The sequence below is a fragment of the Carassius carassius genome, chromosome 5 (genome assembly GCF_963082965.1).
Source record: "Carassius carassius chromosome 5, fCarCar2.1, whole genome shotgun sequence".
Classification (NCBI taxonomy): Eukaryota; Metazoa; Chordata; class Actinopteri; order Cypriniformes; family Cyprinidae; genus Carassius; species Carassius carassius.
In genome coordinates, this window is record NC_081759.1 from 37090225 (window position 1) to 37108841 (window position 18617).

The following is an 18617-nucleotide window of genomic DNA, read 5'->3' on the forward strand; positions in this document are numbered from 1 at the left end:
CAATTACAACACTAATGCTTTTTGCTTTTTTAATTTCTTCATTTTTAAACATTAACCTATCAAGATTTTATTTTATTGTAAATCACAGGTAGCTTTTTTGTTGAAAACAGCTAATTTGTAACTGTTTACAAATGGTTTGGGAAGATGGTTGCGTTCCTAAATGCCCTTTATATGTGACCCAAGCTCACAGCACATCCTTAGATGAGTTTAGTTGAGAGATGAGCTTGTATGGACTGTGAACTGAGCCATGCTGAGCCCCTAAAAACACCGGATCATGAGCTGTTCATGTGTAAAAGATCAAAGTGGCACTTTCCAACCAAAGTTGCAGATTTTACTAATGTGCAAAATTGAAATATCGCATAAAACATTTACGAATAAAGTGCCGTCTACATAAAAAAAAATGAAAGTGAAAGTCGTGACATTTTGCCAAGTATGGTAACCCAGAATTGGTGCTCTGCATTTAACCCATCCACATGCACACACAGCACCCAGAGCAGCTATTTTTTCCAGCGCTCAGGGAGCAATTGGGGGTTCAGTGCCTTGCTCAAGGGCACTTCAGCCATGGGTACTGAGGGTGGAAGAGAGCACTGTTCATTCACTCCCTCCACCTATAGCTCCTGCTGGCACTGAGACTCGAATCTGAGACCTTCGGGTTACAAGCCCAACTCTCTATCCATTAGGGTAAAATGGCACTAAATATCGTTAAGAAAAGTAGGAGAAGCCACTGTATATTATAATATTTGCATGAGATAAACTATTTGTGCCTCAGGGTGAGCAGATGAAACACAATAAAGGTGGATGCCTGCTTTGTGGGAATGTATCTCAGGCATTTCAGAATGATTGCAACATTTCAGATGCTGTACAACGAGATCATTCCGCTGGTTAGTCAAGTTATGCCATTCCATCAGACAAGTGACGCTTTTAAACCACCTCAAGCGTGTGGCGTACAAACTTTTTTCCAGAAATTTTGTGTTTCCATTGTTCGTTTCTGATGCGATACTTCAAAATGCATAGTTAATGTCATTCTTTAATTTTGGCATGGGTAAGCAACACTTAAATATTATAAAAAAAATATCACATTTGTTTACACATTCACATTTCTGTATTTTGGCTTCTTTAGGTATGGATTCAGGATCGGTTACTCTTGGCCTCATCTACAGAATATGGGACTAATCTGCAGAATGTCCAACATTTAATCATGAACCATAAGGTGAGACTAATGTTAAAAGAAAAACTATTGGATCTTTTCAAAACTCTGATATAGGACACTGTTCTAGTACATTCTCAGACAGGCAGTGGTGTTTCTGTGATAAAGAATAAAGACACTCGCAGTGGGATATGCTCCCTTTTTTTCACAATTAGTCACTAAATTATTATTAACATTATTTTCAAGCCTTACGTAATTATGAATGCCAAAGCATGCACACAAACTTTATATCACCTTCATTAGGTATTCTTACCCATCTACCAACAATTTATAGAAGAAAGTGTGACTACAGTTTGAAGGGTTAGTGTTGATCATGTGACTTAAAAAGTCAGTAATATTCTTTGCCTTGAGATACCAGATTACTCTTACAGTACTCTTTGACACCAGATGCATCAGATATAATGTAACTAATCTGATGTAACTTCTATTTGTATGTTCATGTACGTTATTTGTACATTTATAAAATGATGTAAGAAGATATTTCCTGCCAACATCTGTTAACTATAAGACTATAAAAGACAGAGGGAGCAGAGTAAATGAGAGGTCTGGGGATAGATGTATCTTATAGGCCAGGAGCCAAAGATGATACAAATGCCTTTTGGAGTCTGTCAATTCAATTCACTCTGTAATCCTCATACAGTTGGATTGATTATGAGAAAAGAAAAGTCCACACTACAACTACTGTATGACAACAAAAAGCAACAATATTGTTAAAATAATTTTCTAATGATTTTTTTTTCCATCTGATGAATGATAAAAAATATTGACAACCAATCAGAATCCACTTGACTTTAAAGAACTCATGCACTTAAAACAGCGGGCGACATAGCTGCAGCACACACTTATAACAAACAGAATGTTATCATTGATGTCCATCTTAATATAGTTATTGTTTTAGTTATTGTTTTAGTAACTAAATAAAAATAGTTATAGATAACATACTAATAGTTTAGTATAGATATTTTATTAATATTTTAAATGTTTATATTTTCTGTTTTCTACTTTAATTTTAACTTTGAGTAATTTTGTTGTTTTCGTCATTTAAAAAAAAATGTCTGTGCAGTTTTAATTTATTTTAATTTCTGAGATTTCGTTTTCATGCTGTTTTAGGTATTTTAGTTGTACTAAAATAAAATGAGATGTGTAACTGTAATGAAATTGTTTTTTAAAAATCTTTTATTTCAAAGTTTGTTTTTATTTTGTAATGAAAGCATTTTTTATTACGGTTTTAATTTTAGTTAACTATAATACATCTGGTTTGAACTGGCCTTAACTCTTTCCCCACTATTGTTAAAAAAGTTGCCATCCACTGTCATCATTTTTTATCATTTTCACAAAATTTTCAAGGCCCCCAAAATATTTTGTTGTATGAATATCTGAACATGCAATATGTCCAAAGAAAGAGCAGAGCCTCTGCTTTTAAACTAAACAAAACAAAGTTTTATTTAAGCTTCACATATATATATATATATATATATATATATATATATATATATATATATATATATATATATATATATATATAATGCTTGAATGTAGGCAGTGACGGCTCGTGGGTTTTAAAATAATTGTACTAATTGTACACACTAATTGTATTGGTCTGGGGATCCCTGCAGATTATTATTATTATTATTATTATTATTTGCTTAACCACTTTAAAATGGCTTTTTGGTTGCTTTTAGTCAGACAATGTTAAGAAAACAACAGACATACAGCCAGATAATATAATGTCACTTACCTTGTTAAAAGAGAGCTGCCTGTTGTTTTATCTAATTAAGCCACGGCTGCTGTAGCCTATATCCAGCATAGGTGTGTTCTCCCTTTATTTTTTAATTTGTGTATATATATATATATATATATACTGTTTAAATGACAGCTTGGTAAATCTGTTGGCAATCAAATATTCAATATTGCTACTAATAAGTACTTGGTACGTTATCAATGCAGCACTAGACGTTTAAACTAATATCACCCAATTTACATCTCTATGATGATTGGTTGATATACCAGAAGGAAGCCTGTCCTCCCTTGAGAGGTTTCTTTTCTCAACACTCCTCAGCACTGAAAGTGACACTCGATGCTGATTGGCTAATTTTTTTTCACCTAGCAGTTGTAATTAAATCAGCAATTTGGCACATTCGCGATAGAAAAGCAGCACTTTCCAGCTTCAGTAACAGTTATGTGTTATTTACAGCTGTGAAATTGCATACAAAAATACACATTCTGAGACATGAACTGTGATAATTGTGAATTTTATTAATATAAAATCGTCCTCCTCCCATTTTCATCTCAAATTTTTGGGAAGCCGTGCCTCCCCTGCCCGACAAGCTGCCACTAAATATAGGTAAGTTTCACAAAAAAGAATTTTTCTGCACAGAAAGCTGAGAAAATCACATTTTTGTAAAAGATTATGTCTGGATTGGATTCAGAACGATGATCAAATATAGATGGTGTAGAACACTCCCAAAGCTTGAACAGTCTTATACCACTTCCTGGGTCAACATTTCATTCTATAAATTTAGGCAGTTTTGATTTATATGCTGTTTAATGCTTGATATTTGTGATATATTTTACATATGCCTCTGCTTACACACGTGATAATTTGTTTATGCTTCTTCTTCGCTGTGTTTTGATGCAGAAATTCAGTACTCTTTCAGAAGGTGTGTTCTAGCACCTCCTACTGTATAACATGGAAAACATAAAAATTTCTGTCAGTGGCCGAATCGTCTCATAAATAATGTAAAGATACATCATGGTTAAAAGCCAACTATTAATTAATTATTAATTACCTGTCTTGTTTGATGTATTGTTAGTCTTATTACAAATTTATGGATACAATTGAGGTTTAAGCCTGGAGGATATTTAATTCAGCTGCCCTTGATAGCCTGGTTCTCATGGCTTCTGATTCCAGAAATGTAATTTGGTTGGCCGTAGAGCTTTGACTGACAGCTCACTTGTCTGTGATTGGACATGCAGGCACTGCAGATGGAGATACAGGCTCAGAGGGGGCGGGTTGAGGAGGTGCTGGAAAGGGCGGAGGCCATTGCTGCCCTGCGGACCCCAGAGGTGGAGCTTGTGCGTGAGGGGGCGGGGCACGTGAGGCAGCTGTGGGAGGTGCTTCAGGTAGAGATGGAACGTCGTACAGTGATGCTGGATGCCGTGAACCATGCCCAGCAGTACTACACCCAGGCAGCGAAGGTTGAGTCTTGGCTCAGTGGACAGAAACTTCAGGTTCTCAATGAGGAGAAAGGAAATGTATGTACTGTACCTAAAATTCAGACATCTAAAAATTAAACGACAGCACTCAGGAATGTTGGGTTTAAGGCATAGTTCACCCAAAAATGAAAATTCTGTCATTAATTATTCCCTCTATTCTCATTTTATTTTAAATTTGAGTGCTTTCTGACCCTCTATATACAGCAATCAACTACTAGATTCAAGGTGAACTAGGTTATTGAGTGAACTTTCTCTTTAATGTACTACAGTGTGTTAATACATTAAGGCTGATGATTCACGGGGCAACTTTTTGAACAATGTTGCCATCATTGGGCAACCAGGTGAGACATAGGGCCCATGACTGATCTAAAATATCCTGGTAGAAATTTCTTACCCATTCTCTATGGCAGTGGTTTTCAACCTGTGGGCCGCTGCCTGGGTATTGCAGGTGGGCCGCCAATTACTATTAAAAGAAATAATAATATTGTTACTATATGTAAAAATGTCTAAGTCATAACATAATAACATCATTTCATATTAAATAACAAAAAATAAATATTAAACTGTAACTATGCTTCCACTATTCGGGCTCGCTGATTGGTTTAAGAATAAACTGGCAATTTTTCTTATATATTTTTGCTGCATATGCTACAGAACAACAAATTCAAACATGCATGAATGGCTGTCAAGAGGGTCAACATAAATGGCTGTCAACATGTTCCCTCCTGACTGCTTGCTCCGCTGACTGTCCGCTGCCGAGCTCTGCCTGGATCTGGTTTTCCCATTTTGCTGAGCGGGGCCAGCCCAAGTTATTTTCTGTTCAATGCCAGTTCATTCAATAAAGACAGTTAACAATCTAGCTTCTGAGTACTAAGTTATTAACCCAACAATAGCGGGGTCAGTTAATTTTTTTTGCAGTGGGCCGCAAGTGTTTGGTTGTGTGGGCCGCAAGTTGAAAAAGGTTGGGAACCACTGCTCTATGGGAAAGTACTCAAACTACATTGCTCCAAAAAAATTCCCTGGCAAAATTGTTGCCTTCAGAGTAGAGACCATAGCAGGGTTGTAAACTGTGGTCAAGTGGTCAAGTCTGCTTGTCTTTTACTTTGTTAAACAATATTATTCTCTCTATCCTCTTTGTCTGTAGGATGAGGCCAGCACTTTTAGGTTATTGAAAGAGCAGTTGGCATTAGAGCAAACAGTGGAGAATTATGCAGAGACAGTGAGCTCACTGTCCCAGCAGTGCCGTCGCATGCTTGAGCTGGGACATCCTGACAGGTACATAAATATACACAGATGTGTGAAAAAAGCTAAAATGATTGATTTCTGAAGAATCTTGCAACTAGGAGGACTGCTGAATATTCAACTTTGCAATCACAGGAATAAATTACATTTTAATATAGAAAACATTTATTTTAAATTGTGGTAATATTTCACAATAAAATTTGACCCCAAATGTTAGATGTAACTATTTTTTAAGGACAGAGTGTAACCAGAATAAGTTGTTCTGCTGTCTGTCTTTCTCTCTCTCTCTCTCTCTCTCTCTCTCTCTCTCAGTGAGCAAATCACCAAACAGCAGGCTCATATAGACCGGCTATATGTATCTCTAAAAGACCTGGTGGAACAGAGGAAAACAAAGCTGGAGCAGCAATACTGGCTGTATCAGCTGAAGCGAGAGGTAGAGGCGCTGGAGAAATGGATCTCTGAGAGGGAGGCTGTCGCCAGCTCCACTGACCTCGGCCAGGACCTCGAGCATGTCACGGTATCACCAGCTCACATACACACACATTGTCAAGTGTTTTAACTCAAGAATATAATATATACTGCCATCAACTTAAAAATCGAGATGAGATCAATATTGATCCTGTTTACTATTAATCCTCCTATTCATTATTCTGCCACTGAAAGAATTTTCCTTTTCTGCTAATGGCACTTTGGTTGGAAATAATAAAAAAGCTGCTAAGGCTACTGTTTAATAAAAATGCAGCCAATAGTTAATGTAATATCACATTTAATGTTGCAAATGGAAGAAATCAAGTCCTGTGCTGTTGTTTTCCCCTGTTGAAGCCTCTGTGAGCTGATCTCTGTCATGTCATTTTGGTCCTGTTTCATTTTCCCAGGATCTGCAGAGCAGCTTTACTCAGTTCTTCACTGAGACACGTGCAGTCGGCCAGAAACAGATGGATTCGGTCAATAAGATGGTGAATGAGATGATTGACTGCAGTCACTCTGATGCTGCCACCATTGCAGAGTGGAAAGATGGGCTGAATGAGTCCTGGGCGGATCTTCTGGAGCTCATGGAGACCAGAGCGCAGATGCTTGCAGCATCGTACCAGCTACACAAGTTCTTCAACGACTGTCAGGAGGTAAACTAGCACACATACGCCCATTAAAACACATTTTTTTTTAAAAACCATTCACAGTTGACTGAAATATGAGGAATCATCATTCTGTCTGTGTTTGTGTTTTGTAGGTGCTGGTCCAGATCGAGGGAAAGATGAGACAGCTGCCAGAGGTGAGGTCATGTCAGATGAGCTCGGCCAACCCTGGCACACTACATAGACTCCTGCACTCTTTTGAGCACTCCCTGCAGCTGTTGGTCTCACAGGTAAGACTCACACTAGCACACACACACACAAAACAACAGCACCTGTTCTGACCAGGTGCAGCAGCCACAATAAATACGGTAAGTGTTTAGGATGGTTCATTGTCCTGACCCAGCAAGGGGTGCTTCCCATTTCAGTCCAGAAGCACAACAACACTCAGAAACACAGTTACAACAATCATACAGTGCTGAATAACATGGAAACTTATTGATGCCATGGAATAAAAAAAAAAGTTAATTGCAACTTTTTATCTCGCAGTTCTGACTTTTTTTCTACTCAGAAGTTTAGTTTGCAGTTTAAATCTTGCAGTTTTTAAGTTTTTTTTTTTGGAATTGTGAGGTAAAAAGTGGCAATTTTTTATTTTTCTATCCCATGGCTGAAACAAGCTTTTATAAAATACCTGTCAGAATTAAATGGTTTAATTGTAAGTAGTTTTAATAGTTTTATTAAATGTTTTAAGTGGCAAATATTTTTAGATGCCCCTAAGTGTCAGTAAATAGATACAAGTAATTTTTACCTTTGTTTTTACCTTTATCTCAGGTACGCCAACTGCAAGAAAACGCAGTTCAGCTGCGTGCGATTTATGCCGGAGAGAAGGCAGATGCCATTTTGTCTCGTGAGCAGGAAGTGATGCTGGCCTGGAAAGAGCTCCTTGTTGCATGTGAGGGCAGCCGTGTGCAGGTCACCACAGTAACCGATAAGATCCAGTTCTTCGCTGTGGTGCGGGAACTGAGCATGTGGATGGATGGAATAATGGGACAGATTGGCTTAACTGATGATGCCAGGTACCAGATCAATTATAAAACCATCTGAGTCATCCTGAATCTACAATTGGATTTAAACCAATCACAGTAGACCATTTGCATCAGGATAATGTGTGTGCGTGTTTCTTGTTTGTGTCTGGGCGTGGGTCTTGGTGTTGGGCGGGTCCTTGTGAACGTGTCAGGGACCTCTCTGTGCTGGATGGCATGATGTCCCAACATCAGAATCTGAAGAGTAAAATAGAAAACAAGAGCAAGAACTTTGTGCATTGCGTGGAGATGGGAAAAATGCTGCTCGCTGCACGCAACCCTGCAGCTGAAGAGGTACACACATACTCAAACACTGAATCATTTATGTGCACGCCTTAAAATGTGCAAACACATGCATGGAATTAAAATGAACCCGATAAGCTTAACTTTCTATGAATTACTATGTAATTAAAAAAAAAATCTATAGATATAAAAAGGATATATATATAAAAAAGTTACATTTAGGAGTATAATTTTTGTCCCTTTCCATAGGGCCATAAGAATTGTGCATAAATGTCAATTTATATAGACTCACCTAGTGTTAAGTGTTTTTAGTAAGCAGAAGAATCCTTAAAAAAAATGCTGGATTTGTCAAAGTAAACAGTGCTCACGGCATCATACCATAATGTATTTTCCAAAAACAGGCTCATGTCTTAAAGTTTGCCTTTATATGGATTATGGGTTTATCTGAGCTTAATGTCACAGGGGATGATTTTAATTAAAACATTTGTCACGAAATAGAATTCAAATGTTTTAGGTTTGTACGTTTTTAATGTCATGCTCACCAAGGGTTTGATGAACAAATAAAGTAAAAATGGTAATATTGTGGAAATTATTCACATTTAAAATAACAGTTTCAATATGTTTTAAAATATAACTGACCACCCTCTGCTCGTGTCACATGATGCTACAGAAATCATTCTGATTTGCTGAATTGTTTTTGTGGAAATCAAGATTTTCTTTAGGAATCTTTGATGAACAGAAAGTTCAGAATGTAACATTATAAATGTCTTTACCTTCAAAATAATGTATCTGTACTAACTAAAAGTATTAATTTCTTTAAAAAATAAATAAATAAGATAAAATAAACAAAATGAATTAATAATGACCCCAGACTTTTGAACAGTAGTGTAAAGGTCTAAGAATTTAAATATGTTTTCTCCAGCACGTTTGCATACTTTTTTGCATTTTGCATTGAACATGGATCACTTGCCATCAGTGTTCTGCACGTAAATGATTACAACCCTCCGATCCAGGTAAAGGAGAAGCTGGAGTATATAATGGCAAAACAGAAAGATCTGAATGAGCGATGGGAACAGCACTGGGAGAAGCTTCAGCAAGGTCAGTGATGTCATTGTTGTAACATCATGTTGAAGGTCTGCCAGTCTGATACTTTCTCAGAGTAATCCACAACCTTTATTTGTACCCTCCAGCCCAGCAGAGGCTGCATTCCAACCAGCCAGGATCAGTGGAGAAGTCCTGGCTCACAATCAAGGAACCAATCACTCCAAATACCCGTGATGCAGGTGGTGGGACAGACGATGTGGAGGAGCTTATTCGCCGGCATGAAGCATTCCGGAAGGCTGCATCCACGTGGAAGGATCATTTCAGCTCGTTACGTCAGGTCATTATGCAAACAAAGACTTGTGTATGAACATTCAGGACCAGCATAGCACTGCAGAGGATCTGAAATAACAAAAGGGGGTGGTGACATAAGGCAGAGTAACATTTATACCTGCTACTGTATATGTGAAGTGGCCCATTCATGTATTTGTCTGGCATAAACAAACCTGCTGTTGCTACAGCTATGAAACTAAAAGCTTCTGAGCAACTAACAGATAGGAAAGCATTGAATAATATTACTATATAAAACAAAATAAAAAAAAAAAAATCTGATATCTGATATAAAGATGTTTTAGAACAACAGATCATTTTTCGGATGAGACGTTAAACTGAGGTCCTGACTATGGTCATTAAAAAACCTACACTATACTCTAAAGGCAAAATTCACCCATTGGCGTCTGACCATCATGGCCTCCTAACAATCCCCATATCTGCTGATTGGCTTCATCACTCTGTCTCCCCTCCACCAATAAGCTGGTGTGTGGTGGGCGTTCTGGCGCAATATGGCTGCCGTCGCATCATCCAGTTGGATGCCGCACACTGGTGGTGGATGAGGAGATACCCCCTGACAATGTAAAGCGCTTTGAGTGCCTAGAAAAAGCGCTATATAAATGTAAGGAATTATTATTATTATTATTATTAAAGATGCACATTTTCAGCAGGCCTGCATGAATACAGACAAGTTAACATGATACCACCACAACCAAATATATTTAATTGTGTCTAGAGTACTTTGTGACTGCTTCACACTCATTGTGACCCGTTTAAGTGAGAACAGACTAAACTGTAACCGGAGACAACAATAACAATGCAGTGAAATAAGGTAATTACAACAAATAATTAAGCTCACTGAACATGAAAAAGAAAATTCATCATACCATTTGCATACTCGATGAATATGCATTCTTTATGGAATGAGAAGTTCAATGCAATGTAGGTTCAAATGTGTCAAGTGTTCCCATCAAAATGTGACTTTGTAAAACACCTTCGTAAACTAAAATGTCGCTGTGTAGAAATCTAATATTAATGTTAGAAAGCTAATGCATTTGGCAATTGTGCTGTTTTTTTTATCCATTAAAATCCCTTTTCACATTAATCATTACTGAGGGGGCAGGATTGTTCGGTTGACGTAGTGCTAGCCCTGCATATAAATAACATAAAACTAAGAACTACAATATCTTTCTCTCTCTTCTCCATCTGCAGGCAGAGAAAATGAAGGAGGAACTGAACAAGCAGCCTTCTACCTCCTCTCTCCTCAGCAGGCAAATGTTCCCTCTCTCCTGTCTCGTGCCCAGCTCCTCTTCCTCGTCCTCATCCTCCTCTCTCTTCCGTAACCCTCTTCAGGACTCACTTCTGGAGTCCAAGTCCGGGCTGGACCTCATGCACACCACAGAATACACCGTGGCGAACACACTCGCTCAGCGGCTCGGATCCACCCTGAACCCTTACACGCCCGTCATGAACGGCTCCTCGTACCACGGGCTGAACCAGTCATCAGGGGGTGTGGTGGAGGGTCTTTCCTTCCTAAAACAACAAAGTGTTTCAGGGTTGGATAATTCTAGCTATCAGGGGTTAAACCAACAAGTTGGTGTCTTGGGGGTGAACAGCTCCAGCTACACTGGACTTTACCAACAGGGTGTTTTAGGAGAAGACAGCTCCAGCTACCACAGCCTGAACCATTTAGGTGCTGTGGGGGTGGGAGCGGAGCCCAAAATAGGATATGCTTGGCAGCACCTGAAAGCTGACTGCTTTCAGCCCAAAATCAACCACATTCACAAAGCTGTTCCCCCTTTACTAGAGGCGCACCGGGCCCAGCTCGCCGGTGGAGCAGCAAACATGCCAGCTCCTCCTACAGGCCTGGACCCCTCCCTAGAGATGATTCACAGCCGGTTACAGAGAGACCCCCGCGGGAGCCGATCTGACCCGCAAATGGATCACTTGAGGCGGGAGAGAGAGTACCGGCTTGGCCGACAGACCTCCAGCGAGCAGGAGATCCAGGCACGACTTAACGAGCTCCCGCTGATTGTAAGGCAGGAACGCTACCGTCGAAGAATGGAGAGACAGTCGTCTAGTGAGCAGGAGGGCAACGGTAGGCAGAGAGTACAGAAACATGACTCCAGTGATGCAGAATCTGGGAAAGAGCCATCGGACAAGAGACCATCTGGGTGAGTGTTTGTGTATGTGTGTTTGCTTGGCTATATTTTGGGAACAAAACCTCCTTTCTGAGATGCATTAAAAGTAAAAATAGTTCTAAAATTGTATGCTAAAAACCAAAACATTTGCTTTTGGGGGTACATTCAGTGTTTGAGTAAGTGTTAAAGATCCACACGAGGAGAGTAAAACCTGAAATCAGCCAATAGTATCAATAAAGCCTAATAAACTAAATGAATGAAGTGTTGTTATTTTTAACCAAAACTTTTAACTAAAAGTGTTGCCATTGCTTATTTAAAATGATAATATATTATTTTCAGTAAATGAAATAAATCTGAAATAAAATCTGAAAATTTGAAATGCATACTGTGGCAACTAACTGAAATAAAATAGGATGAAGGTCTAAAATTCCTCAAATAAAACTGAAATAAAAATTAAGCTAAATGACAAATTAAAAGGAAAACTTTAGCCCAATATAAAAACATAGAAGTCCCCGGCATGATAAAATAACAAATGTGTATGTCTTTGTGTATGTGTGTGTGCTCTTATTTGTATAACTTTGTTGGCTTTCTCAACCTTTTTAAATTTTTTTTAGGGAGAAGCGTTCCACTATGGCTGAGATTGTTGAGCAAGCGCAGGAGAAAGAAGCTTGTCAAGTATGTGTTGAGTCTGTACTGGAATTTAATATTTATCATAGATTTAATTCACATCATGCATCATATTCCCCCTCACCATTTTAATTAATCATCTACACAATTAGTAATACTTTACCATTCAAATGTTTAATGTTAATTTGATTGAACTCTGTGCTCGCTAAGGTTGCATTTATTTAAATCAGAAATACATTAAAAACAATAATAATTACTTTTAATAACAATTTTCTATTTAAATATATTTTAAAGAGACATTACTCCAGTCACATGTTCCTTTAGAAATCATTCTAATTTGCTAATTTAGTGCTTAAAGTTAAGAAAAGTAAAAAAAAAAAAAAAAAAAAAAAAAAAAACCTGGCTATGCGTTCTATATTAGACTAACTGAGACTTGTCATGGCACTTGTAGCATTTCTAATGCACTGTTAGGTCATGACCACAACTTGTGTCCCCTCCAAAATTCTAAATAATGGTTGAGCACAAAATGGATTTAAATGATGGATTCATTTGTTCCCACATTTTCACTATTCATAATTCATTTGAATGATGAACCCGCATGCTGTATACAACCCTAACCCTAAACTGGATGTAGAATAAATTCAGTATTTCCAGATCACTCCAGATCACTTGTTCTCTTGTTGACCTGACTGCTTCTATTGTTCTCATTTGTAAGTCGCTTTGGATAAAAGCGTCTGCTAAATGATTAAATGTAAATGTAAGAAAGTCAAGAAATATATTCACTATATATTCACTAAGACCTTCACGTTTTTGTTGTTGTTGTTGTTTTTTTATTTTTATAAACCTGGTTATTTTCAAAATAAGAAAAAACAATGACCTCAACAAAGTAGCAGTGAATGTTCAGGTGATTGTGGTTTTGAAGAAAATCAGTCCACCACACACAGCTAAAGTTTAAAGTTTGAGGATTTTTCTACCATCACCTTGCATCCTCTGAAACTTGGGACTGATTCCCAAACATTTTAGTCAGCAGCTCAGACTCTTAAGTATCTCTGTACATTTTATTTTTCAGGTAAAAATTATCTTATGCAGACTTTGACTTTGTCGTATGCAGATACAGTGTTTATATATTTTTATTTGGAGATAGAAGATTTCACACTGAGATGCACAACACCCCTAATTTCCATATATAGCCCTTTAGGTTTTTTTTTTAATAGTTTACTATTTTATTTTCATATAATAAATGATTCTGCTTCGTAAACTCACAAAGTGTATTTTCTAGGCGAGGGGAGATATGTACAGACCTCCCAGCAGCCTCTCTGCACCAGTGAGCCGTCTGGATCGCCCTCGAGCTCGAGACCGCCCCAAACCACGACGAAGACCTCGTCCAAAAGAGCCTGAGGAGCCACGGAGGTCCCGTTCTGCACCTGCTCAGAGCGTCCCATCCACATCTCAGCCTCCTACCCACACCGTTGAACATGAGGGCTTCCTGTACAGGAAACACGAAGAGGAGGGGAAAGAGAGAAGCCCAAATAGGTGTGTTTCTTACTAGCTGATAAAAATCATATTGTCCTGAGATGATCTCTATTGCCTTTTTTTCTCTCACAATTATCCCCCAGTTATTATAATTTTATTTTGAATAATCTATTTGCTTTTCGTCGCTAATGCTAATACACTAGAAATCCTGTTACCAAAGCTAATAGCTGATTATGCTAATGTTAACACTGTGTTCAGAATAGCATGCATTGCTAGTACATAGTATACGAACACACAACATGACCACAAACTAAATCTGATTTATTTAGAGTGATCTGGAAATACTGAATTTATTCTACATCCAGTTTAGGGTTAGGGTTGTATACAGCATGCGGGTTCATCATTCAAATGAATTATGAATAGTGAAAGATGTGGGAACAAATGCATCCATCATTTAAATCCATTTTGTGATCAACCATTATTTAGAATTTTGGAGGGGACACAAGTTGTGGTCATGACCTAACAGTGCATTAGAAATGCTATTATGAGTGTGTTTGCCTGCTAATAGTAATACTAAATGCCTTGGTGAGGCCTAGTAACTAACAGTTATTTCTAATTATCTAAACCTCTTGCAGCAAGTCGTGGGTAAATCTGTTCTGCGTGCTCAAACAAGGGGAGATCGGTTTCTACAAGGATTCCCGACACAAAACAACACCCTACAATGATGAGCCACTTCTCAACTTGGCCATCTGCGAATTTGACACTACCAACGGATATAAAAAGAAGAAGAATGTCTTCATTCTCAGGTAAAATTAACTTGTGATCTTTAATGACTACTGTACTGCCTGCTAATCTACAAAAACAATAACAAATTACCATGCAGGAATTGAATTTTAAGAAAATATACCATTCAAATCCCAGTGCTTTTTGCAGTTTTTGTGTTCATTTCCTATTGAAAAAAAAAAAGATATGGTGTGGGACATACTGGAGGATTGCTCTTTTCTTTCTTTTTTAAATTAATGCTTCAATTCAGCAAGGATGCGTTTAATTGATCAGATTTGACAGAAATCTTTGCGACATTGTTACTCTGTAACTTTACATTTAAAATAACTGCATTTTAAACTTTCATTTAAGCAAAGAATATTGAAAGAAATGCATCACAGTTTGCACTAAAATGTTAAGCAGCACAATTGTTTTCCACATTAATAAAAAAGGTTTCTCGAGCACTAAATCAGCAAATAAGAATGATTTCTGAAGGGTTATGTGACTCGGAAAGACTGGCTGCTGAAAATTCAGCCTTTTTATCACAGGAATAATTTACCTTTTAAAATAAATAAAAATAGGAAATTAAAAAAATACTTCAAAATATTAATGTTTTGTTGTAGTTTTACTTAAATGCAGAATCAGTGAGCGTAAGGGACATTTGAATTGTAGCATACAGTATGCCAAACATAATTCGGTTTGATCGTTCCCGTTGAACACTTTACCACTTTTTATAAATGTATGTGTTAATGTATTTTTAGGACCACTGCTGAAGGGGACTACATCTTCTTGGCTAAGGATGAGGTATGTCAGACAAAGCCCCACCTGAGTGAAAAAGATCAGAGTTGTTTGGTAAATATTCTGCCTATTGTGGTCTATAATACAAGAGTGTGTGTTTGTGTGTGTTCTGTCTTACAGGAGGATCTGAAAGGTTGGGTCAACAGCATCAATGCTAGCCTAAAGGAGATCGAAGATATCGCCAAGTGGGAGAAAGCCACAAACTCCTCCACCGACCCCGACAAATCAGAGCGGAAGGAGCGTTCTGAAGGGGCGGAGCCATCTGAGGGGGCGGAGAGATCAGAGAGGTCAGAGAAGTCTGAGCATTCAGACCGATCGGATAAAATAGAGGCATCGGACAAAAGCTCAGAAAAGAGGGACACATCCGAGAAGGAGAGAGGAGGTAGAGCTGAAAGAGGAGAGAGGGGCGAACGAGGAGACCGGGGTTCCAGGGGTTCCAGCACTTCGGGAAAGAGCAAATGACTCATCTCTCCACACCTTTATTTACACATCCATCCCTCCATCTTTCCAGAGAGAAGACAGGACTTGCATTTCTCTGTCTCTGTCGCTCTGTTTGTCCTGACAGCCTGATTTTCAGGACCGACGTGTTTGATGTTCCTTGAATTTGTCGATGTGCGTCTGTGTGCGTGTGCCAATGTGTTGAAGAGATTGTCTGTGAAAGAATATGAAATGAACAGTATAAGGCTTTATCCCAGCATCAGAGGGCCAGTTCAGCCGCCCTGCTCCACTCACAGAAAAGGCACTTTAGATTATTGAGGATGACTATAGCCCTTAATATTTTAGAAGCGTTTTCTCGAAGCAATATACTGTATGTAGTAACCGATTTAAGCTGCTCTGCTCTTCCAAGAGAGTGTGAGAGAGAGAGAGAGAGAGAGAGAGAGAGAGAGAGAGAGAGAGAGAGAGAGAGAGAGAGAGAGAGAGAGAGATAGAGAGAGAGAGAGGGAAAGTGACAGAGAAGTCTTTCAGAGAGAAATCTGGTGCGCTAGTAGGGTAGTAGTATTTCCTCCTGATTGATATCCTTGCACAGCCCCACACAAGCATAGGCACATGCACTGTGCATCATGGGAAAATGTTTGGTATGGAACACCATTCTCTCAGTCGAGGCCGTACACGTCTTCCACCTGCTGCTTGTAGTAATGGTTTTAATCATCAGTACTGTGGTCAGTCCAAATTACACTCGATGAAGTGACTCGATCACAAAATGTGAATATAATGTGGCTGTGTGTTTGTGTGTGTGTGTGTTTGAATACAGCTCCATCCAGAAGGAGATCAAATGTAATATGTATAATCTCATTGATCGTATTTATTAGGTTATCACGATACAAATTTAAAGAGTGATATTATTGTTCCCTGAACTAAGATGAAGTACGATCAAACACCTCCATACATGTACAAATATGCTGCTTTTTATCATCTCTGCCCCCTTACATCACTCTTTGATTGTAAAATGATTAGTACACACAAAATAGGGTGTCTGTGATTTTGTCATGCTATAAAGAAAAATACTGTATATATATTTGTATATATACTAGTAAACAAGATCTACTTCTATGAGCTGCAGCATCTAATTAAAAAAAATATCATTTTTATCAACGTATGAAAATGTAACAAGTAAAAAAAAAAAGAGTTATTTAAAATGCCCCTGGCTGAATTCAGACAATAAACGTGTGCGTTAGCCGCCTTTTCCGGGATCTCTTGTATACGGTAATGCAACTTTTACAGTTTACAGTTTTGTTTTGGCCAGAGCAAATGATCAGGATCCTTGTAAAAAGAAATCACCATTAAACCCTCATCAGAGACTGTTTGGTGTTAGTTTAAAGAAAACTGTCTCTCGACAGCTGTTGCGATTCCTATGATCAAGACAATGATTTTCCCCTTCAAATATATAGGTGCAAATTATATTTACACAGATATAAAAATGTCCAGAAACCAGAATCATTAATTTAAAAGAAAAACTCAGTTTGTCTGTTTTGAAGGTGTTTTTCCACTTGTTTGTAATGATTGCCTAATGCTTTAATTTACATTGTAAATCAAAATGTTGAGGTCAAGCTTTTCCTGTCTAGCTCTGTTTTCACCGCACAAACATGTTCTTCTGAGTTCAAACCCTGACTGGCCTCATTGTCTATGCAACAGCAAATTTCAGCGCCATACAAAACCCAATTTCTGAAGTTGAGATTAAACCGTGGAAACTATTCCTTATATAATAATCACATTTGTAATAATCCAACACAAATCTACAAATCTCGTCTTGGAAGATCAATAAAATTAGGACTCGTCTAATGTGTCCCTTTTTTCTCACTGTGGGTGCCTTATGAATGCATGTAATAAGGAGATGTGGACACCAGCTCCATTATTGTATTCGTATGTCCTGAATAAAACACTCATGACAAAAAACATTGCTTACAGACACACTTGACCCATGATCAGCTCCAGTAAAACATGCAATATTGATTTGAATTTTAAAAGCTGAGCTGATTGAGTGCACTTGCTTTCAGAAATAAGTAAGTTCCTGCTGTCACATATGACAGAACACATACCCTATGAAGACAGAAAACAGCACACCCTTCAGTCAGTCTTAGGGTCAAAACTGCTACTGAGTGGATATGTGTTTGGTCATTGTAATAGAAACTGCATAACTAGAGACTAAGCTTGTTTTGCACTGTGTATCGGTGTCTTATAAATGTGATTGAGGGTGAATGAATGTCTGTTGCTGTGTATGTCTCTGTCTTACCTTTGCTGAAGCAACCTCACTCCTGACAACCATTCTACCAACTCTCCCCTCCCCTCCCCCTTTTGACTCCTCTACTTATCCAACATTTGTTTCAGAGTGACCTTGACTATGGTCTGCCTGCAAAAAGCACAATTTCTCCCTGAACAACAGTCTGGAGTATTAGAAAAGAGCATGGTCCCTGCATTTCTTAAAGCTGCCACACGAGTTCAGTGTTGCAAAGGCTAAAATAATTTTTATTTGAACTCTTCCATTTGCCGTTTTTAAACCCATATGTTTGTCTGTGATTTTTTTTTTTAAGACCATGTGGTCATTTTTTTTTTTTGCTTTGCTAAGCCTTGCTTTGTTTCTCTCCAGCTTGACCTCACCAGTAAGTATTTACATTTAAATTCATTGCTGAAAGAATGGAGAAAAAAGCCCTAAAATGTATGGAGTGTGTGGGTTGCCCTCCTTTATTTGAAGTCAGATGTTTCACATGTGAAATTAAAGAAAACAATATTATGTTGCATGAAAGAGAATATAGAGGTGATTTCTATGCAACAGCTGTGCATGTTTATCAAAAGGGTTTGAATCTTCAGCAAAGCACTGAGTTTGGATGATGATGATGATGATGATGATGATGGAGATGGAGAAATGAGTGGAATGAGCAGATCACTT

At 38.1% G+C, this 18617-nt stretch overlaps 1 protein-coding gene across 1 annotated transcript in view; it reads left to right on the forward strand.

Annotated features, from left to right (window-relative positions):
- sptbn4a (spectrin, beta, non-erythrocytic 4a) overlaps positions 1 to 16126 on the forward strand; it is a 33740-nt gene extending 17614 nt beyond the window's left edge. Inside the window, exons 5-20 of the mRNA XM_059551110.1 lie at positions 1121 to 1210; positions 4184 to 4462; positions 5568 to 5698; positions 5978 to 6182; positions 6541 to 6786; positions 6894 to 7028; positions 7567 to 7811; positions 7973 to 8111; positions 9074 to 9158; positions 9251 to 9441; positions 10644 to 11605; positions 12187 to 12247; positions 13479 to 13732; positions 14308 to 14478; positions 15196 to 15238; positions 15353 to 16126. Coding sequence (XP_059407093.1) covers positions 1121 to 1210; positions 4184 to 4462; positions 5568 to 5698; positions 5978 to 6182; positions 6541 to 6786; positions 6894 to 7028; positions 7567 to 7811; positions 7973 to 8111; positions 9074 to 9158; positions 9251 to 9441; positions 10644 to 11605; positions 12187 to 12247; positions 13479 to 13732; positions 14308 to 14478; positions 15196 to 15238; positions 15353 to 15694 — 3579 coding nt within the window. The 3' untranslated portion in view covers positions 15695 to 16126. The remainder of the gene's footprint in view (positions 1 to 1120; positions 1211 to 4183; positions 4463 to 5567; positions 5699 to 5977; positions 6183 to 6540; positions 6787 to 6893; positions 7029 to 7566; positions 7812 to 7972; positions 8112 to 9073; positions 9159 to 9250; positions 9442 to 10643; positions 11606 to 12186; positions 12248 to 13478; positions 13733 to 14307; positions 14479 to 15195; positions 15239 to 15352) is intronic.
- Positions 16127 to 18617: the final 2491 nt, after the last annotated feature.